The sequence below is a fragment of the Carassius auratus genome, chromosome 43 (assembly GCF_003368295.1).
Source record: "Carassius auratus strain Wakin chromosome 43, ASM336829v1, whole genome shotgun sequence".
In the NCBI taxonomy this organism is placed as follows: Eukaryota; Metazoa; Chordata; class Actinopteri; order Cypriniformes; family Cyprinidae; genus Carassius; species Carassius auratus.
In genome coordinates this window covers 3,584,574-3,608,445 of record NC_039285.1, presented here as the reverse complement: position 1 = coordinate 3,608,445, position 23,872 = coordinate 3,584,574, and the positions used below count along the sequence as shown (strand labels likewise).

Below are 23,872 nucleotides of genomic sequence, written 5' to 3'. Positions count from 1 at the left end.
TGAGCCTCACACAGAAGTTTTTTTTTTTTTTTTTGAAAGAGAGAGTTGGTTGTGGAAATCCCAGAGAATAACCACATACCGGTAACGTTAGATGACAAATGTTTCATTCTTTCCATTACAATTTAAAACGATGACCAAATTTATATCACTTACGTTACCACTATTTATGGTTATAAATGGAAAGATATTGAAACATCTCACCCTTTTAGATTTTCAGTATGTTTAAATAGATGATAGTGTCAGTTTAAAAAAAAAACTATTTTTGGTATCATTTAGGCGTAATAAGGGCGAATTTTTATTTATTTATTTATTTTTACGTTTTTTTTTTCTTCTTCATTTTGATAAGTAATTTTAGTAATGAATACAATTTTGTATTTGTTTGTTCATTTTAGTTTATATTTGTATTATTATTTTATTACCATCACATGCACGGCGTCACTTTATTTTGTATTTTATAAAAAAATATATATATATAATCATGACAATAAAGTATCCTATTGTAAGAATGTGTGCTATATATTGGTCATTCCCTATTCGTTCCTAATTCATGAAGTTATTTCCAGAACATCTAGAAAATTAATTTAGAATGTATTATGAGTTGCTCAAGCAACAAACAACCGGAAAAAAAACTTCATCTGACAGAGACAACAATTACAGACCTAATCGCATGCAATCTAATTTAGTCTCATTTATGACCAAATTAAATTATTTAAAAAGTGTGTTTGATGCTCGAAAGTTTGCACTTATACTTTTAGAGGTGCTATCTCGCTATCACTGTAGTGTAAGTAGAGCCATTTCCAGAAGGCGGCAGTATTTCATCAACTGAGACTTTTCTGAACTGCCCGAGAATTCATTCGATATTTAAACCATACATGTTGGAGAATAACAACCTGACAGCTACACATACATTTGATACCGTATCCCAGTATTATATGAAGTCTTTTATATGTCTGTTGGCTGTACAACAAATTTTTGTTGTTCTTATTTATTTTTCAGAACAGCGATTAAATGTAACAACATAGAAGAACCATATATTGAATATTTATATATATGTATATATATATATATATATATATATATATATATATATATATAGAGAGAGAGAGAGAGAGAGAGAGAGAGAGAGAGAGAGAGAGAGAGAGAGAAAGAAAATACATAACTTATGCGTTGTGGACAGTTTGGATTTACAGTTACTCTCCAAGCATCCTCAATCACAGCCCTTAGCGGTTCCAATGAGTCCATCTGTTCCAAGTGCATCATGGGAAATGTAGTGCAAAAAGGCGGTTCGCTATTTAACGTTAATAATTTAAAGAACTACATATCCCAGGAGACTAAACGGGATGAGCGAATGAGGGTGTCTTGTTTAGGGGGGCAACACACACACACACACACACACACAAGGACTTCACGCAGCATTGTGAGAATTACAGTGTTGCACATTATCCAAGGGCTTAGGGACGATAAAATATCGGACAGGAAGACAAAATCCTAGTTCATATCTACATCAGCATACTACGTGGGCGCTGGAAACGACCACCGACAGACAACTGATTAAAGTAATCATATGGAAGCTGAATGCTGTTCATTTAGTGCAACATCCACAACAGTCTGCAGAAATTTACATTCCACCGAGGAGGTGAAGTGGGTGTCTTTATATTCCAAAACTGCCCCAGCTTTAAGAATGCATCATGATGAAGTGTTATGTATCCTAAGAGGCACTGCAAGGTAAGGAAAGCATTTGTCATGTGTGTCCATTGTGTGAGATAACCTGTTGTGGTCAATGCTTTTGTGGATTTTGGTCCATTAATGTCTCACCCCTTCTTTTTTAATTTTTTAAAGCAGATAGTCTCAGGTTGTGTAGCTAGAGTGGACCTGACCCACGTCATGCACAGAGGGACCAGGGGCTTGCCCCTTTGTGTCCAAACCCATCTCATTTATGTGAGGGTTTCATTACACTCTGAACCCACCCTTACGGATCTGACAGCGATGTTTAGATACAGGAAAGAAAGAAGGGTAGTAAAGGATTTTCTTGGGGTCGATGTGATTGTGTGACATAATCAAGTCTTTGTCTCATCCTTATGCAGTTTGTTCAAAATAGACACAACTCAACACCAAAGATGTGTATGTAAACTCAATAAAGTGAAATCAAATAAGTAGTATGTTGATCAGGAAGACTAAAAATAGTAACCCATCCTATTTTCCTTTTCTCAGGGAAGCTTGGGGGAAAAGTGCAGGATTTCCTTCGCATTTTACCAAGTAGAATCACTATATCTTAACATATGTAACATGACTGTATTGGAATATTAGCTAGAAATATTGAATAATTGGCCATATTGAATAAGCTGCACTTATTTAAGATTATTAACTATTACATATTTATAATACCATATAATCTAAATGACTAAGGTATGCTCAACAATAGGTCCTGACTGTTTAAGTTTAATTACTAGTATTTGAATTATGTTCTGTAACTTCTGTTATATGAAACAAAAACAATTTTGGTAGATTATTATGGCATTTGGTGCTTCAACTGCTTTATCATATAATATGTCACTATAAACAGCCTCTGCTGCAACACTTTGAATTAATTTCGGATTCTGTCATGACATTCAGTTTGTCCTTTGCGAATTGGTCTTTTGTCAGAGACAGTATTTGAAAGGACAGTTGTTGTTTAAAGTAATTGCACAACTCTGGTGATAGGGCTCTTTTTTGAAGAAGAAGAAGAAGAAGAAATGTTGCAGAAAAAATGTTGGTGTAGAATTTACTTAAAAGTTCAGAATGAGGAGTTAGACACCCAGTGTAATTTTTCCCAAGGCATAATGGGGACCAACCGTTTCTTAGTAAATCTGCTGCAACAATATGCACAATGAATCAGAGCTGAAACCAGATGTGACTCTGGACCACAAAACCAGTCTTACGTCACCGGGGTGTATTTTTACCAATATCCAAAGAAACATTGTATTAGTCGAAATTACAGATTTTTCTTTTATGCCAAAAATCATTAGGATATTAAGTAAAGATCATGTTCCACAAAAGATAATTTAAATATTTCCTACCATAAATATGTAAAAACGTAATTATTCATTAGTAATATGCATTGTTAAGAATTCATTTGGACAAACTCAAAGGCAGTATTTAGATTTTTTTGCACACCAGATTTCAGATTTTCAAATAGTTGTATCTGGTTCAAATATTGTCCTATCCTAATAAACCATAGATTAAAAGCTTATTTATTCAGTTTTCAGATGATGTATAAATCTCAATTTCTAAAAAATATACCCTTAACAATTCACAAATAATGAATAAATCATTGAATTGAATATTATAATCACCTGATGTGACCTGATGTGAAATTACACTTTGAACTATTCAAATATCGGGTATAGGTGTAAAAGAGAGGATACAGAAAAGAATGTTGCCTATTAAGAAACTTGTATTGCTTGAGCAACTGTTCTATATGGCAGATGTTCATCATCTTCTGTAACTAGGCTAACGTAGTACCTGGGGAATTTCAGGAGCCAGCAAAAGTCCTGCTGACTTAGCTTTAACTAGGTTAACACTGCGTACAGAGCGAGCACACTGTCAGAGTCACACATGAGAGCCTTTAAATAGGTTACTCTATGGGAAACCTTTTTCTGTCAGGGATTCAGATTGGTTAATTCAAAGAGCTGTGACAACAGGGTTACCTGATATCCATTTCTATCAACCTAAATAACTCAACTCAGCGTTTACAGTTACAACACTTGCAACATTTTACAGTTATGTTTGTGTCTTAATTTTGGAGATGACATGGATTGTACAGAAAATAACAAATAGGGCACCTGCTGAACACACTAGAGTTGCCTGTAGATCTGTGTTCCTATGTGTGTGTGTGTGTGTGTGTGGTGCATGCATGAGTTCTCTGGGTTTCTCTTTCCCTGAGAGACCTGCTCCCAAACCCAAACAGATGTAAGACTTTTATTTTAGATGCTCATCATATCAGATCACTGAAAATGTAATGGTTTTTACAAACAGTAATAGTCCCAAAATATCTTTTGAGTTCAGCCTAGAGGGGAAGGAAATTTGACACTCTCAGCTGTCACTGTTTAACCCTTGCACTGTGCTGAAAATCCTGTACCTAATTTGTGTTCCCTGTCCAAAATGACCGGCCTTTTAAAAATTGCTTGTAAATCATTCATCGTGCTATCACCAAATCTTTGATTCAATCTTTTTGTCATCTTGTTTTCTTTAATTAAACACGGTGAAAAAAAAAAATTGTGGATAAATTTGGCAAAAAATTGCGCTAATTAAAAGAAAACAAGAAAATAAAGTACAAAAATTATCCTAATTTGTGGATAATTTTGGCTATGTTTGGCAAAGTAAAAAAATAAATAAAAATATTTGGTTATAATATACCATAACAAGACATTTGTGACCCTGGACCACAGAACCAGTCATAAGGGTCAATTTCTCGAAACTGAGATTTATACATCATCTGAAATCTGAATAAATAAGCTTTTCGTTGATGTATGGTTTGTTAGGACAATATTTAGCCGAGATACAACTATTTGAAAATCTGGAGTCTGAGGGTGCAAAAAAGAAAAAAAAAAACCTGGAGAAAATCACCTTTAAAGTTGTCCAAATCAAGTTTTTAGCAATGCATATTACTAATCAAAAATTATGTTTTTATATATTTACCGTAGAAAATGTATTTATTATCTTCATGGAACATGACCTTTACTTAATATCCTAATGATTTTTGGCATAAAAGAAAAATCAATAATTTGTACCCATGTTTTTTAGGCTATTGCTAAAAATATATCCCAGTGATTTAAGACCCAGGGTCACATTTTTAAGTAATTATTTTTTAGGCTGATCATTTTTGACCAGGAACACAGAAGTATAAAAAGATGGGTTAAAGATTATTATTATTTATTTATTTATTTTGGAAGTTGTTAAATCCGTAGTGAGAAAAATCGGGGCGTTTTAGTCCAGTGCTATAATATTAACTAGCATTTTTGGGAAAAAGAAAAATTTGGGCGTTTTAGTCCAATGTTATAATATTAACTAGCATTTTTGGGAAAAAGAAAACCGGGTCAAAATGACTGAAACACAACACTAGGGTTAAGCACATTAGGTTGATTAGATTATTGCAGTGTGACTTTGAGCAGGCACACATAACTATAGTTTACCTCATTTGCTAACTATAAATTAAGCTAAATTAAATGTTTACAAAGTAGTTCTGGGGTTTATATTAATTTTGGAAATTGACATATTTAGGAAAGGTATAATGTACAGCCTTTTCAATCTGTCATTGCAACACTTTGATGACATTTGGATACAGTATGAGCAATGTTTCAGTGAGGTGGTGAGGTAAGGGTTAACTGTGCCAGCAATGAGGGCTTCTGCTGTGGTGTTGTGGAGCCAGCGTTGCCCATGGTTTTCCTCTCGATCGATGGGCTCTGTGACAGGCCTTGGCATCTGGCCCCAGTATAGGTGGCCTTAGAGGATCTCTACTGGATGAGTCACGGAGAGAGAGACATTTTTGGGCACAGGAGAAGAAATACTTTGTCACACAGAGAAAGTGATGAAAAACACCACTAAAAGAGAACGGCACAGAAAGAAAGAACGATTGAGAGAATGGAGAGGTAAATACAGTATAGAAAAGGGCCACACAGGCTGAAAGAACATCTTTTTCTGTACTTGCCAAACAGAAAGAGATACTGTAGATAGAGGAGTAGATATGAGGTACAGCCACGGATGCATGGATAATTCATATATTACACAAGGAACCAGCGAGGGGATGTGAGGTGTCAAAACTGAGCAACGGAGACAAGGTCAGTGAGGAGCAGGTAACTGAGGTCAGGTTGACCATCTGGGCTTGTATGGAAGACTTCAAAGTACATCTTGTAATGCAAGGTCACATTGTTCAAATCACTAGCAAAAATGTAATATAGAGATGCACCAAATATAAATGATGACAAATACAAATAAGGGGGTGATTATTTCAAAATTCTTATTCATTTAAATTATTATATTACACTGTAAAAATAGTGTGATCAATAAGTCATTATGACTTGTTTCTACATGAAGCAATTTACAACTTTTTTAATGAATTATAAGATTAATCTAATGTTTTTAAGTCAGTTTGATGGAATTTAATTTGTACAGCTATGATTGTATTTCAAGGCAGCGACTTTTTCCAGTGTAGATGTACAAATAGATAAAATATGTGTAAACCTTTTTACAATTTTTAAATGCTAGAAATTTATTCAGGCATCACAACAACGTACAGTATGAAAAATGGAATTCAAATAAATTAATTAAATCATTTTTTCTTGATCTTTCTTATTATTAAGAAAATATAAGGTTTAAATTAGTTTTCTTGAAGAGATAAAAACATATTTAGAAGAAACTAACATTTTCCTGAGAAGCAAATATTGAGGCATTTAGGATTTGATTTTAAGGAATGTTCCTTGGATTTTGTCATGTTCTATCAGAGCATGTTTTACTTATTTTTAGCACACATCACTTAATATTTTATTACTTATTTTCAAGAAGCCAATATTTGCAATCTTGTTAGGTCACCTGCTTCCCCCGGTGCTGGTGCCAGAAATCAAAGTCAGCTTTCTGAACTTGAACTTCCACACACATACAGACACATACTGGCATTTAGAGCCTGAAGCAGAGATGGGGGTGCTGAGTCAGACACTTGGGCAGCTGCAGCTGTTAAGAGTTCCCACGGCACACAAACACTAATTTCTGGTAGGGCAGTTTATGCGAGAAAAAGACATGACTGCACCATCCATCGCTGCTGTTACATCGCTGCTGTTGCTCTCCTGTCTCTCCTATATACCAATTCTGAACTCCAAGTGCTGCATGATGTGTTTGCTGCTTTGAGATGATTTTTGCTCTGATTTACATTCCAAGATTGAGAGCTAGAGAATTTCCTAAGCCTTTGAGATCCATGAGAGTGGTTTTCTTCAGCATTGTAGAGATGTGTCTGTGGCTTATCATGGTTGTTCATAATAGACCAGCTTCTGCTGGACATGGAAGACCTGGCTGGTGGCATCCCCTGAGGATCTGGTTTGTCAAGAAAGGCATGATCAATGATCAACAGTTTCTCCAGGAGAATACGACTCAAGGGGGCATGTTAACTCATTGTCTTTGGGCACAAATACAATAATGGGTATGGATTGCTTTGCTGTATGCTGCTAACAGATCCAGTGCCTCGGGACTGTGTTCCAATGAGTATGGATATAAGAAAGTGTTTGCAAGTGATTTTAATGTCTGTAAAATCAGGTGGCATGAAATGTTTTTATGTTAGATTTTTATTTACATTATTATTATACATTTTTTTTATGCCTGAGATCATTGTGACATTAAGTTAATCAGGCAGAAATTTGTTTGGATGAGTCAAAATAGCACTTAAGTTTAGTTTTACTTTCATTAGGTGCACGAGGCTAAATACATTTTCCCTTGAGAGGGTATAAAATAAGATGAAATAAAAATGAGATAGCCAGAATGGGAAATAAACACAACTGATGCTGAAGGCTATACATATTGAGATATAAATCACATAAATTTGAGACTTGAAATTGATTAGAGATGCAGGCATCTCTCATTTCATTTTCTGTCATTTTAGTTTGAGGTGTGAAGCTCAAAGGAGTGAAAGGTTATAGTTTTTTTGTGATTAGTATGACTCAGAGAAAGGTATGAGATTTTTTTGTGATGCAAAAACTATAGCTTCGGTTAAAATTTTCATTTCACAAGGCATTTTTAAATTAAGTTCAGTATTGTGAGCTCTTTAAACTACTGTCATGACCACCGTTCTGGATTATTTATATGTGTTCTGAGTAAATCAATTCTGAGAAAATAAATCTGAAGAATGATTTGATTGATTACTTACACTAGCATTAAAAGAGGTCAGCATGATGGCTCATTTATTATAAGACCTCATTCCCAGAAATCAAATTCAATTCCGAGCAGTTGTAGAGTTTAAAAACGTTAACTGAACTAAGAATCATTGAATGAAGGCTTATATGCATGGAAAACACTTTCAGCTGACACCAGATTACATTGGAAGAAAATGCTGATTGAAATAGCTAAATCATAAGTTTAGCCTACTTTTTTAAATGACGGAAAAAAAATTAGACGATAATCATAATTTTTTTTCCCAAGAGAGGCCCAACAGGCAATAATGTATTCAGCTTTAAAAGGGTTTAATCCATTTAACGTGAAATTAGATTAAGCCTTAGGGGCCAAGCCGTTTCCCAGAGTAATCCTCAACTGGGAGAGAGTACAGGTTTTGTCAATATGTTAACCCTAGAGTCACTGGACAGACATTGTTTTCCATCCTCGCTTCCAGTCTGATCACAGACAGCACAAAACTGGAGCCGTCGACTGTTGAATATATGACAATAACCTGTCCAGCTGCGAATCTGAGAAAATGCAAGCCTACCCAGTATGTGAATGTCTGCTCTTCTCTTTCAATTACGTTTCCATTGCAGCCAGCTGTGAGGTTTCGTTGCCAAGGCAACTCAGACACCCACTCTACAGTGCTTGGCTCACACTTGCTGAGCAGGCACATTGGTCAAGACCCACTAAAAGCAGCCGAACATCAGGAGAGAGGGAAAGAAAGAGTAAGCTAAGGTCAGTGGATGTTTTTGTGTGTGATAACTGTGATGGCTAAAGAAGGATGTTAGTGCATCGTGTGAATTTGTCCCAGCGAACGTTCAAGCATGTGTTTGTATATGGAGTCAGAAATGTATGAGTATTATTGTTTTGAGCACAACTGTGAGAGCAGTCATGTTTAGACGTGTTGACCAAAAATAGTTACATATCTCATATGTCATCTGTTTGCTGTGAGTCTAGCAACTGTGTGTTGATGGCTTTATCAATGAGAAGACTGTTATTTTGAAATATAGGAAGATGTAGGAGGATGTGGTGCTTGGTGAAAATAAAGTACAAATTGAATTGACTTGGAGCATAATTAAGAGGATTTGGCCTTTCATTTGAGATTTTATAGCCTATATATATATATATATATATATATATATATATATATATATATATATATATATATATATATATATGGTGTGCTGCCTTACATACTTTTTTTAGACAGTGCTATAGAGGTGCATCACACTATGTGCTGGTCCTGAGAGACTTAAACACACTATCTTGCCATTTGTTCTTTACAAAGTTGGCATATATACATATTCACAAAGGCAGGAATATAGAACAATTAATGCAAATTATCTGTTAGCTAGCTGAACAACTTTTCAATAACCACAAAAAGTTTACAAGTTAGACTTTGCTAGAATATTTGTATTTAGGTAACCGCAGCAGCAGCTGTCTTTAACATTGGCAAACCATGAGTACTGTATGTTTTTGTCTTCTTGTAATGGGCTACATTTACACATCTGAAATATATTACATAAAGCTTTAGTAACAAGTTTTTTTCGAACCACGCAAGACGAACCTCAACCAATTGCGGTAAATTAGGGAAATAAATTATTTTAATAAGTCAGACATTGTTGAATAATTGCACACCATATCATGCACTCATTAGCCTCTTTCTCACAGTAATACCAGTAAATTGCCGTAAAATTACCGGAAGGACTTAACCGGTAAATTAAAAAATGCGCTGTTCACACAGTAAACTACATTCCGTCTTTTTTTCTGGAAAAGCACCATTCACACATCCATTCCAAAATACCTGTAAATTCTGTGACGTCATTAACCTCTAAACAGCTGGGCTTGTATTTTTAAACATGGAGGGTAATACATGGTCAGTATTTCTGTTGATGGTTTCATTTTTGTTTCAAACTTTAATATTCATGCAACTGCTTTTGTTACAGAGACATCGTAATTGTCGACTGGTATAAATAATTATACTTACCATTAATAAAACACCTGATGCTGTCGGGAGCTGACAGTACATCACAAGCCTCCCGGTTTTCATTCAAAATATCTTAAATTGTTTTCTGAAGACAAAGTTTTTACGGGTTTGGAACGACTTGGGCTTAAGTGATTAATGGCTATTTTTTTCAATTTGGGGTGGAGTATCCCTTTAAATGCAAAGGCATCTATCTCACCCATCTCTATTTTGCAATAAAACTGCAGGTGATGCCCTTTAGCGGCTCAGTAAATTCAAGCCATTCAGAGCGTCAAACCTGACTGCGCTCTAGTCTCGTCGCATTAGGTCACTAAGTTACTGGTAAGACAAACAATCAGCCGAAGTTAACGCTATCAAACTCTGACTGCGACCTCTTTCGCGATTTCTCTCTTCAAACTGTGAGTGTTTCAAAAGAAGGAAGGTGTTTAAGTAGGAGAACTTCTAAATCAAAGAAGCAGGCATTTACTCCTGCCAGAAAAAATGAAATCTGAAATGATTCTAATTCGAATGGTAGGGGAGAGTATTCTCGAGCGAGCTGCTCAATCACGCATGCAATCACAGTCGCGTGATCATCTGCGGCCGCAGTGAAAGCCGCACGAGCCACCTGTTTGTTTGATATGTCGATATCTTCTAAACCCGCGATTGAATTGTTAGCATCAAGCAAATGTTTAAACCATAAGTGCTTTGCTGTCAGAGATTATACCTCTGCCTCTTCAAACATGTATTGAAAGGAATGTTTTTCTTCAATTCAAGCATGAACAAATCGGTTGGTGTTATTTTTTTTTGAACGCTGTGAAGTTTGTGTTTTTCTAAGGTGCATGAACTGGTGTGGGCTGCACATATTGAGGTCTGGTAATTTAGCTCAACAGAAACACTTCAACTGTGGTGCCTTCAAAAATTTTGTGAGGGACAGATGGGCTATCAGTGAAAAGACTGAACGACTTTTAATTTTCACATCTTCGCTGATAACTTTCCGAGTAGGGAAAACATAAATTGCTGTGACCGCAAGTGGAAAAGCATCCTCTCTTTTTTTTTTACAAATATTTTTTTATAGATATTTTTTAAATTCTTATTCTCTTGTAGTGTGGTTTATTTATTTTGGCTAATTAAATTATCAGGATAAAATTAGTTTGAAGTTGGATTTAAAAAAAATTAGAACGAATTCAGTGTGAAATATGTTTTTAATTATGCATGCCAACAAACTGTGCTTTTTTAAAATTCTTGCAAGTTCTCTGAAAATCTATGTAAATCTGTTTTATAATCGGTGCATACAAAAAAAAAGAGAAATGGGGAAAACTGCTTATAATAATGCTTTATAAATTACATTACATGCTATACTTAATATACACTACATAATTCTACATTTGTCTGTTTTTAGTTTGGAAGGTTGCCTGAATCAAGAAGAGCAGCTGTAGACACCCGCGGCTGGATTTCACTACCATTCTGATGCACTGCACCCTCTCGGACTGACGGGTTTTCTCTGGCAGCAAACTGGCAGAGAGAAAGAGCTCACACAGGTGGACCAGCAGCGTCCCAGAGATTATAGATTTGGAGATTACAGGACGACAGCAGGTCAGGGTACATTGCCTTTTTGAAATCCGAGTTCTCCACTTCACCAATTCCATTAAGAGCTTTTTTTGTGAAATTGGCAAGCGAGTCCTGATCACAAACTCCACTAGCTGCTAGAAAGATGCAGGGTTAACGAAAATCAGATGAATCTTCAAGCTACTTTAATCGAAGACACCGTAAAGATCAAACGAAGTAACTTGCAGGATACGCAACTACTGCCGAATGAATGAGATGGAAAGAGTTTTGAGAGTGTTGTAGAACGTAAAGCTATTCAAGATGTTTGCAAAAGAGCTTCATTACAAAACTGTGATAAAACTCCACCCTTTTTCACCTCTTGCTGTGAAGTTCGACATGGTGGCTTGCTAGACGGATTGTACAGACGCGGACAAACCGGATTACTGTGACAAACTTGGACTCATAGAGGACTGTAATGGAACAGACACGGATGACAGCCTAGCTTGTCTGGCACTGGGATGTTAAAACCACAGAGTGGGATATTCCTCCAACTGTCACTGCAGGGATAATAGAGCCAATCACACACACGCCTACAAGCAGACAGATTTTTAGAGGCGAAAGACTGGTGTATGTGTGAACTGTGGCAGTATAGACAGTTCAGAAGCGTGAAAGAGAGCGAAAATAAATAAAGAGCACTAAAAAGGCTCCACAGCAGTGGTGACACACAAAAAGAGAAAACCTGTCTCTCAGTACACAGAGTAGTACGGAGTCTAGTTTGGGCACGGTGGCAGGGGCCGGTTCATGGCAGGGGGGTGGGCGTATGCCGCCTTTGCCTCTGCAGCGAGAGGGACGCTTCGGCTTGGGATGGAGTTGGGCCACATGGGCTCGGGCTCAGAGGACAGGCGAGCTGAGAGCCTGGGTGCCTGCCGGAGTCGGACCTGTGGTGGCAGGAGAACGGGGGAGTAAACGATGCTCCCTTCGCTTCTGCGTGGTCTTGGGATCCCTTGCCCTCCTGTTCCTCACCTCACTCTTTTTCTCCTTGTCGCTGAGAGGAGGAGCCGGCTTGCCTTACTTGGAACCCCAGCGATGGGAAGAGTCACGTAGAGTTAAGCTAGTGCCCAGCTATACCGGATCCCACCAGGTCATCACAGCCGAGAGCTCTCAGCAGAAGACATGTGCCTGCTCTCAGTGCGTGGGTGACCCAGGTGTTTCTGACTGGTTCGACGAGAACTATGACCCGGACATCTCGCCTGTGTGGATTCGGGACAACCTCCAGCTGCCTCCAGATGTGTACTACTGGTGGGTGGTAAGTGATCTTATGGTTACTCCCTTCTGCTTTTAGCTGTAGATGCCGATTTTTGTGAAATGCTTTTGGCCTCATGAAATGCTTTTGGGGGTTTGGTGCCAGACTGCATTAAACCAAAGAAGCAGAAATATTTTGGGATGAAGGTTAGGAACACGACTGAAATTAGGGAAACTGCTGAATTTGATATTTTCTGAAGAAAATGTAAGTGGTGCTGAGTAGAGCTGGGATAAACGATTATTTTTTAAACGATTAATCTAACGATAAATTTTTTTCAGACTGATTTGATTTCAATTATCTCCCCATTAATTGACTACTAACCATTTACACATGTTGATTTGCATATCTGAATGAAAAAAACATGAATTCCTTAACATTGCAATATGTTTATTGCTCTTAAAATTACAAAATAAAAGACTGACTAAGAATGCATTACTTTGCACTTGTATAGAGATAGCATTCAATAAAACCTTGAAAACACATAGCTTACTGAAACAAGCTTACTGAACACATAGGCCCTAGCTTACTTAAAAAAAAAAAGTTCTTCTTTCAGAGGAAAATAACAACAACTTGATGTCTAGCATTCAATAAAAAAGGTCACACAAAATATTTGTTTAGAGCAATTGAAAGAATACAGTAACCAATGTAAGCTTGAGGGCTTTAAGCTAATACAGAGAGTGCTTTTCCAAAAAAAAAAAATAACAGTGGGAGCCAGCAGCCTGTCATGGAGAAAAAAAAATGCTCTGAATGCTCCACGTGAAACTTTAGCGTTCTGCCCTTTTTCTGTCGTGTCTAATGATTTTGGTTAATATGCACGAGGGAGGGAGAGAGAGAGAGCGAGCAAGACAGCGCTCGTGTAGTTTGAAGACTGTGAGTGCGCGAGCACGTGTGAAACTTTGGTTTTTCGCCCTTTTTCTATCGTGTTTAATGATTTTGATTAATATGGTTCTATAACGTTGGACAGAATGTTGATCCGGCCATCGCGTTTTGCAAACGTTTTTTAGAGAAATAAAAACAGGTCGACGAATCGATGCGCATATTTTGCGTCGACGTCATCGATGCCCTCAACATTGTCCCAGCCCTAGTTGCTGAGGTATTCTAGGTAATTGCTGAGATGGTTTATTACTGGTCAAAAAAAGAAAAAGAATTGTTTTAGCAGTGTTGTGTTTATTGGACATCCACTTCAGAGTTTAATGGGCATAATTACTTAAAACTAATTATATAACTTAACTTTGGTTGGACTGATGAAATTCCTCAGTTTGAAATTTAACTGCAATTAATTTTCTCATTCTTAAATCAAAATTCTAATTCAGTATCTTGTGGGCTGTAACAAGTTCAAATCAAATTTAAATTGAGTAAAGTCAGGAAATAAAATTCTGATTGTTGCCCAATACTGCTTATACAGATAAAGATGCACATACTGTATAACTTAAATGAATATGCACACTACTGTTCAAATGTTTTTATTTGTGAATGTTCTTGAAAGACTGTTTACTTTATCAAAGATCTATTAAAACATAATTAGATTTTTTTTAGGTTAATTAATGAATAGAAATGTTAATGGAACAGCATGTTTTTGAAATGGAAATGTGAAAAATCTTGTGATCACTTTAGAGTATTCTTGCTGAATAAAATTTATAGAAACATTTCTGATCCTAAACCTCTAATGGTAGCTTTCTGTTGATGACCGAGTCTTGTATTAAATACAGTGGCTCATCTATTTTGAATGGGCACGGAGTAAAATCAGCATCTGCCAGGAGTTATGAGAGCGAGAGAGAGAGAGAGAGAGGAAAAAATCAAGAATCAAGAACTGGGTTGGCTGGAAGGAAGCCATGTCATTAAGGGATGTTTGTAAAATACAAAAGGAAAGATTGTAGGTTTTGGCTAATTGGCTGCATGGATGTTTATTTCAGTATGTGCACAGGCAGGTGTGCAGATGGTTTGAAGTTAAAAGATAACTACCCATCCTTATGTTAGTTTCTGTCTTTCCCTTTCTTCCTGCCTCTCTTGTCTTCCCTCTGGACCTTGTGCAGATGTTGCAACCTCAATTCAAACCCCACAACATCCAGCAAGTTCTACAGCGGATGTTCCAAGTCATTCCAGGCCATTCCCCATATGGTTCATGGGATCCTGCCCGCTGTCTGCGCTGTGCTGTGGTGGGAAATTCGGGGAACCTCCAGGGGGCAGGTTACGGTTCCGTGATTGATGGCCACAACTTCATCATGAGGTGAGTCTTGAGATGTCACTGTGTAAAGAAGCGGGGAAAGAAAAATGATTAACTATATATCTAAGATTATGAGAATGATTTGGTATCCTTTTGAAACTACAAAAGAAGACCTACAAATTCAGTTGATGCCCTTGAATTCAGAGTGAGTTTATCTAGCTAGGTTATGATAGTTTTGCATTTTCAAAGTTGTTTTTAATTTGAACATTTAGTTATATTTTTCATACGTTATGCTCTTTTCTGCAGTGTTTTTTCTGTTCAGTTTTGAGTTTGTGGAAATTTTTAATAATTAGAATTATAGGTGAAGAGTGTGATTTCTGTACTTCCAGTAGCATGAAACAAAATGACAAAAATGACAGATTTTTCAAACTGGTATCCTTAAAATTTCCATTAAGTCGGTGTTGCTGATTTTAGACTGGTAGGATATTCAAAGCATATATCCACAGTGTTTTTTAAAAAAAAATTTTTTTAGGGAACATAAAACCTTGAAATAGATTCCTAGCTACTTTAGGAGATTTATTATAAGTAGTAATTTAACACTGGAAAAAAACATACTTTTTAAGGAATCAATTGAGCAACCAGCATCTAGAGCTCTTTAAAAAAGGAAAAGAAAAAAAAAGCACTTTGATAAATGCCACATTTATCAATATCAATATATTTACATTTATTCTTTTAGAGCTAATGAATTTTTTTTAAGCAGTATCTGTCTTAATTTTAGTGTGCAATAACAGCTCTGTTTTCTGGGCCACTGATTGCAGTCAGTTATGGTGGATTGACATTTGCAGTTGCGGATTTCAGTTGACTGAACATTTGAAAAGGGCAGAATGTGCGTATTGCTCCTTTAAGAAGAGTGTAAAATCATGTCCTGGGGGTAACGTTGAAGAACGGTGTGTGTTTAGTAGAGATCAGAGAGAGACAGTGGTTGAAAGAGGAGGAGGTATAAATTGAGGTGCAGTTTCAGTCAAGTCTTTGATTCAACTCTGAAATATTAAACTAAACCTGTCCTCTATATCCCTATCTTTATTCTGCCCCACAGCAGCTGTCTCCATTGTTTAACTGCTGTCTGCTTTCATTCTGACACTGTTTAAGAGATGGTTTGAGGTTGCTGCCTCAGTCAAATTAGTTTGCTGTTGGTGTTTATTGGCTCATAAGGTTCCATTGGCTGACACATTTTTATTATGGGAAGTAAACGGTACTTTGAAATCTGTTAGCTTCCTTGTAGCATATCAACTGCATTTCATGTATATACTTCAGTATTTTTATATTCATATATTTTATTTAATGGACAATAGACTGGGCATTGTTACATGGACAACTGATGCTTTGAACATAAGGCATGCAGCATAAATCTAGTTTGCAACTCTCATACTTGGTTAAGGTTTTACTTAAAATCAAAACATCCAAATAAAGAAACAATCATCACAAGGAACAAAACAAGTACTTATATATGTGTGTTTTACCTAATCAAACAATGGCATATTGACATACCTAAAAACATACAAAGTTTCCAACATAAAATGTAAATTCTTGCATACAGAAATAAAATGTAAGCTTAACCAGCTTGAATAAGCCTAAGGTACTGTTCACATTGCTGTAGAGACTTCAGCCACTGTTTCAACTTGGTAGAGAAAACACGGAGTTATGATTGCAACTTTACATCTATGGGCATGGGGTTCCATAGATGTGAACCATTTAGTGAAAAGGATGATTGAACCACAGTAGTTCTGAATCTCCAAACTCCTACAATTCCCACTTACGGTCCCCTCTGGTCTTTCTTTGCCCCGTCACTTATGTATTTTTATGTATCAACTGACAGATTACATCAGGGGCAAGCCCATATAAACTTAAATACTGTTTTTATAAAAACTTTATCAAAATAATTGATCAAAACTTAACAAATAATACTTTTGAAGAATGTGATAATGATTCCATTTCATTGGTTTTTGATCCATTACTTTTAAAGTTTGTTTGTATACAGGCTTAACAACTGATTTGGAAGACTGACCCTAAATTATTGCACAATAGGTCACGTGAAAAAACATAGTATTCATAAATATTTGAGCTGCTTTAAGAGAGATACATGGTATTGTTCTTATCATATGAAAACAAATGTGTCTTGAGTCTTAGACATTATGTTTTGCATTTAAAATCTGTAGGACCATTATATCTGAAGCTTTTTAATCCTGGTGCCTGGATACAAGCTTTAAGATTCTATGGGTTTGTAAAACCTTGTTAATGTAAGGCAGTTCTTGAATTTCAGTGAATACATGTAGAATACAGATTGAATGAGAAAGGGAGGCAGGTTTTTTTTTTTCTAATCGGAGCATTTTGTTGAGAGGACATGAACTGTGAAATAGAAGCTCTGACATCCATCGTAGAAACAGCTGTGTCTCCTGAATAGACACCGACCCTGTACAGGGTGTGTTCCTGTCTGATCCACACACACCCTCTTTCCATCATCTTTCTCATCTCTTGCAGTCTGTCTCTCTTAAATGAATCAGTCACCTAAAAATGAAAATTGTAATATATCCGTCCTGGTGTCATTCTAAACCCTTACGATGTGGAACAAAAAGGAGTATTTTAAATAATTCCCTGGTTATTTTCTGTAGAATTACAATGAATGGGGACGTCTCTGTCTGCTTTTTTTTATTTAGCCACTTGCTGTCAACCTGAATGCACTTTCTGTTTGTTCACTGTACTCCGTCATGAGGAAAATAATGAAATGCCAAAGTAATGGGGCTTGTTTGAGCAAAAGTGAGGGAGCGTTTTCACGGCCTAATTCAACTGAATCTGTGTTCCAGGATGAACCTGGCTCCCACTGTAGGGTACGAAGAGGATGCCGGCAGCCGTACCACACACCACTTCATGTACCCAGAGAGTGCCAAAAACCTGGCGCCCAATGTCAGCTTTGTGCTAGTACCCTTCAAGACTCTCGACTTGTTGTGGATCACCAGTGCCCTCTCCACCGGACAGATCCGCTTGTGAGAACGATAATGCAAACACAAGGATTTTAGGAAAAGAGATTTGCCTTTTTTTTTTTTTTTTTTTAATTGTCATATTTTAATTTTAAATGAGTTTTTTTCTTTATTATAAAAGCTGTATAAATATAGCTTTACCAAAATGTTCAATTTATTATTTTAAACCAGTGAATCTTGGATTATGACATCCCATCAGTAAATTAGTTTTTCAGTTTAGTTTTTCAGACATTGTTTAAAGAAACTATTAAGGGAGTCTAATTTGGTTGTAAAATCTTGAATTTTGCATTTTGAATTCATTTAAATCTTTATTTTAAATGTATGCAAATTAAATGTTTTTATAAAAAATTTCTTCGTTCATTTGATGCACATTCTTCAGATTTGAGGTACTATGTTTAAAAGATTTGTGTGAGTGTGTGTGTGTGTGTCCAATTAAAAAAAAATCCTTAGTGTGACATGACATCCCATTAATAAATTAGTTGTTCATTTTAGTTTTCGGTCACTGTGGATTTAAGAAAAATGTGGTCGTCAGTACTTGATTTTTGTGCCATAGCTGCAGTGAGGCCAATGAGACATTCATATATTCTGTCTGTGAGCACACTGCAGTGTTCTGTACCCAGAAATGCATCATTAAAATCACACACACCACCACACATCACCAAGCTTCATCAACAACATTCTCTACTTCACTGAAAAACACCAGAAAGTTAGCAACAGTTCAAGTCACTGTTTTTTATGAAATTATAAAGAGATGCCAGAAGTGGGAAGATTTATAACTTTCTTCTCAAATCTCTATCTCTCTCTCTCAGCACATACGCTCCAGTGAAGCAGTTTCTGCGTGTGGATAAAGACAAGGTAATATATTCCCATCCTGCCTCTCACCGATTTATATTCCTTGAATTAAGACCCACTATAGACCCTGAACAATAGAACAGTATCAATCTCACATTCCGGCTCAGTTTTCTCTGTGCTGCTATAAATCTGCATACATATCAAATGATGTCCTGTAGGTTCAGATCTTCAACCCAGCTTTCTTTAAATACATCCATGACCGCTGGACTCGTCATCATGGCCGCTATCCCTCCACTGGCATGCTTGTGCTGTTCTTTGCTCTACACGTATGTGATGAGGTAAGACTTTAGGGTATATAATATAATAGGGTATGTAATAATGCATACAATTCATAAATTATGTTTGTAAATTGATGTTCCACAATTTTTTTCTTGAAATGTACTATCGTATCATACAATATTCTAAATTTCAGTATTCTATAGCAGTTTTCTGTTTTAATATAATAAGTTATCTATTCCTATGATTGCAGTGGCACAGCTGAATTCTCAGCAGTTATTACTTTATTTTTGAAGGATCATTTGACACTGAAAACCAATTCAGATATGCCGATTTGGTGCATTGCTTATTATTGCTTGAAACATTGCTTATCAAAGTTTGAAAGTTCTGCTGCTTGATAGTTTATGGAAACTGGGATACATTTTTTCTTCAGTCAAGTTACTTTATTCATAGATCACAACTTTAACACAACCATCGTTGATCCAGAGTGCTTTACAATAAATGGTTACTTAAAAAGCAACAGAGACCGAAATTAAAAGGGAAATAAAATCAGAATGTATATATTATACTAAAACATACATCAGAAGTACCGTACACAGCATCACGCAAATGCAAGGGTTTAAAAATGAGTCTTTAAGTTTTTTTTTTTTTTTTTTTAAACACAGAGCAATGGAGAGGCCCTGATAATAAGGGGTAAACTGTTTCATTGCTCAATATGTTCACTCTTTTTTTTTTTTTTTTTTTTTTTTTTTTTTTTTTTTTTTTGTGTGTTCCTTTCAACAATCTGGCTGCCACATTTTGATCCATCTGAAGTGGAGATGGAGTGCTTTGAGGAAGGCAGACATAAAGAGAGTTAAAATAGTCCAGCCTGGAAGAGATTAGTGCATGGATGACAATTTCGAGATCTTTTCAAGAGAGAAAGTGTTTTACTTTCTCAACAGATCTGAGGTGGAAGAAGCTACTCTTTACATGCTTGTCAAATTGTAGTAATGGATCGAAATGGACCCCTATTTACATGGTATTGTAAGTTATCGTTAAGGGAACCTAAACTACTACTAAAATTAGTATTGAGAGCAGCTGGGCTTAGCAGAAGCACCTTTTTGTCAGGGTTTAGTTAGCAAAAAATTATTAGCCATCCAAGTTCTAACTTCGTCAAAACATGAGAAAAGTTGTAAAGAAAAATCATTTTCAAGTTTGTTTGGAAGGTAAATTTGGTGGTCATCTGTGTAGCAATGATATTTAATACTATATTTCTGGAGAATGGAGCCTAGGGGACAACAAGAAAAATAAAGGGCCAAGAATAGAACCCTGAGGAACACCATAAGGGATTGGTGCAGGAGGTGAGGTGAACGACCCAATATTTACTGAACAAGTCCTACCCTTTAAATAATAGGTAAACCACTGTAATGCCCCTACTACACTAGAGTCTATTCAAGAGGATGTCCTGGTCAATAGTGTTGAAGGCTGCACTCAGATCTAACAGTATCAGAATGGCAGATTCAGGATTACTTGATGAATAGAAAATTCAAAAGAACAACTATTGTTAAAAAAAAAAAATGTAACAATGTAGGTCTTAACTGTCACTTTTTAAACAATTTAATGTGTCCTTGCTGAATAAAAGTAGTAATTTCTTGAAAATAAAAATTACTGACCCTAGTCTTTTGAACTTTGTGTACTACTTGCATTTATATAAATTTATAAAGTGTCTGTAGCTTTTGTTTTAGCTTTTTATATGTAAAATAAATAAATTTTAATTGTTAGCTTTATTTACATCTTAAAGCTCTGATATTGACTGTGAATTAATTTCTGTGTCACAGGTGAATGTATTTGGCTTTGGGGCAGACAGCAGGGGAAACTGGCACCACTATTGGGAGCAGAACCGCTATTCAGGAGAATTTCGTAAAACGGGTGTCCATGATGCAGACTATGAGGCCCAGATCATTGACAAGCTGACCAAAGCTGGCAAGATCTCAGTCTTTCCTGGAAAGTGAATCTGGGCACCAGGTGCAAAGAAATGGATCAACTGATGGACTACCATAAACAAAACCACCCATTATCCACTTGACTCACATAGTGTGCTTGTTAAATGTGACCAAGAAGTAATTTCTCATGATCTTATTACCTTTCTATGCTGTCCTGATTGGACAGTATTCAGGGCAGCATTCCCATGATGTGGTGGTTTTGAGAGGAGACACTAGTACTAAATGTACTAATGTGCTTTTCCTTGCAAGACTACCTCAACTAGGTCAAGGAACGTGACTTGGCAAGGACCACTAATATCTCACCACTAAATAGCATGTTAGATATATGTACTGGGAATGGAATTGGCTTATATTTATGTCTTTTGAGTAGTGATGGGAACTCCTATCTCATGCCGAGGGCCCATAGATGAGTGGGACCAACGATTACTATACTGTATCCTAGTACTCTAGCAGTTCTCTGTGATTCATTAAAGAGATGGTTGACTCAAGTGAAAATTGCCATTTACCCTCATCCTGTTCCAAACCTGTGTGATTTATGTTCTTCTGCAAAGCAGAGAAGATATTTTGAAGAATGTTTGGACTGTTGATGTCAGTGAGGTCAATCGGTTCCAAAGTTGTCTTGCACCATTGTCTTCACAGAAGGAAAAGTCATACAGGTGTGGAATTGAATTAAAAGCTTGGACATAGTGGCAGGTCATTTCACTAGCATGATAGCGCAGCAGTTAGGCTCCTCACTCCACTAGGTGCAAGTGGTGTGGAAGTTACATTCCTGCCTTTAGACCAAGCTTTTTGTTTTGAGAAATTTTGTTTAGTAGTTCGTCTCTGAAATGATCACACTATCAGTTTGCGATCACTGTGTGCTCACAGCAGTATGAACATTTTTGTCTTTTTTGTTTATTTATGCTAATTGTGTCTGAGTGCTGATCGTTCCTCTGGTCTGAGGAGAATGGGCGAAAACTCTACAGCATTTTTTTCCATCACCATGTCCCTTTGCAAGCCCAGAGCTTCAGCCAAGTCGAAGTTTCAGGTGCAGTAGTTCTTTTTCAAAATGAAGACATCTTGGCTTTCAGTGTGTAAACGCGCACACGTTACATGCTTGTGTGCCTTGTCCTCGCTTCTGGACACGTCCTCTCTCCAGAGCACAGCTAACCTCATTAAAAGATGCATAAACGCATGCTGTTATTCCTTTAGTCTTCTTATAGAGCATTTCTTGACATACATTCACGCTAGCATACATCTGGGCTCTAAAATAGGGCATGGATCGTCTACCCACCAGCTCTCCTCGACCCAAACATGATTCATATCTTCTCCTGCGCCACCATTTCATTCTCTTGTTCTGTCTGTTCTACTTTGAGCTAAGCTGAGCACCGTGCCTTTGGGATCAGGTTGGGAAAAGCTTTCACCTGAAAACCTTCTCCCCTCTTGATTTTAAGAGCTACCTACCTGCATTCACTGTCATTTCGGCTGAAAGTCGCTCTAAACCTTCAAAAATCCAGACATGTGGCACATGTATACATTGTCTATAAATGTCTTGACTGTTGTATACCAGTTGAATATGAAATGCACAGGGCTGTAGTCAGTGGCTTTATTATATTTAAGCCTATTCTGAGGGATTATTGGGCTGGCCTCTCATAGGGAGAATATTGAGATGCGCAATTGGTCACCAAAGAATTGTGTTCCATTACTAATCCTCTTGTTTTTGTCGGAGGTTTATGTATTCAGAAAATATGGATTATGGAAAATAAATTGGCTTATGGTGTTCTTGTATTACTCTTAACAGTATCCATTAATCCTAGACATTTCTCTTCTTGTTTTTGTGCCAGAGGAGGATTGTAGACTGCTGAGGGATATTCAGGCACACCTACTCAAACAATTTTTGAAAGACTACATTATGTCCGTTCTCGGTTCTCTCCATTTTAAATGTTCTGTGGCCAAATTGCATGATGAGATCAATTCCAAATTGGCTTGTTTTCTTCTTTTATGCTCTTCTTGCCAACATTCTCCACACTAAATTATTGGTCTTTTGTAGATCCTTATCGTCACACTGAGAGAGCCTTTTCAAGGACTTTGTATCATCTTTTGCTGAATTGTTTGCAGCCTTCAGCTTTACATCGTATTGTACAAAGTACTGAGTGAGAAAAATATTCCTGTTAAGACTGAACTGCTGTTTGTTTTTCTTTGCTGCTTTTTCCACTGTGCCTAAAGGATAGCTGTTGATTGAAAGATGCAATTTAATTTTGTTTTCTTGACCTTTTTGAAAGGCTTTATGTGGATTCCCCTATTCCATTTGAAGAAATAATAAAATGGCAGCAAAAACACTGACATGAAGTTAAAAATGAGACTACAGTATTTAGACTCCACTTTCAAATTAATGTTCAATTCTGTTCTTCATGAAGGAACCCTTCAGCACAGACTGTACATATCCTCACTGTGCCACTGTGTTTGCTCTCATTAACTTCTCTTTGGTGTTGATTTATAGTGACTCTTGGTCAGTGCTCTTTCTTTCACAACCTCAGTCTGTGTGTAATTATGGACCGTTTTCATGCTACAGTATGAAATAAACATGTTTAAAAATGATTTGTCTCCTTTGTGACCATGAACATTTGTATACAAGTAAACAACTTTTTTCACTTTTATTTGATTCGGTACATTTTCATTAGAACTTCAGTATTGAACTCATGATTTTATGGAAATAAAATGCTGTTTTATCTAAAGGGATTAATTTTTACTACAATGGTTTACATGCTTTGCAGCTTCTAACATGGAAAAATTGGCATTCAAAAAGTTAAATTTTATTCTGGTAAAGAGTTGAAAACTTTGATGCCCCTAATATTGCTTTTCCTCCTGTTTTCTTTTGTGAGGCTTAAACAGAAGTAAATATCAGTAACTAACAATGGATTTGTTGAATTCTGTGAT

General features: G+C 36.5%; 1 protein-coding gene across 5 annotated transcripts; it reads left to right on the top strand.

Annotated features, from left to right (window-relative positions):
- The first annotated feature begins 1,355 nt into the window (after positions 1-1,355).
- Positions 1,356-23,533, top strand: LOC113061467 (CMP-N-acetylneuraminate-beta-galactosamide-alpha-2,3-sialyltransferase 2-like). Of its 5 annotated transcripts, XM_026230594.1 has the most exons (8): positions 1,356-1,725; positions 8,490-8,631; positions 11,259-12,710; positions 14,741-14,934; positions 17,733-17,912; positions 18,716-18,761; positions 18,917-19,036; positions 20,792-23,533. In XM_026230594.1, the coding sequence occupies exons 3-8, from the start codon at positions 12,225-12,227 to the stop codon at positions 20,963-20,965; spliced, it is 1,200 nt and encodes a 399-aa protein (XP_026086379.1). In that variant the 5' UTR covers positions 1,356-1,725; positions 8,490-8,631; positions 11,259-12,224; the 3' UTR covers positions 20,966-23,533. The 5 variants fall into 5 exon arrangements, with proteins under 5 accessions (XP_026086379.1, XP_026086382.1, XP_026086380.1 ...); XM_026230597.1 differs by lacking the exon at positions 8,490-8,631; XM_026230595.1 differs by lacking the exons at positions 1,356-1,725; positions 8,490-8,631 and adding an exon at positions 10,083-10,201.
- Positions 23,534-23,872: the final 339 nt, after the last annotated feature.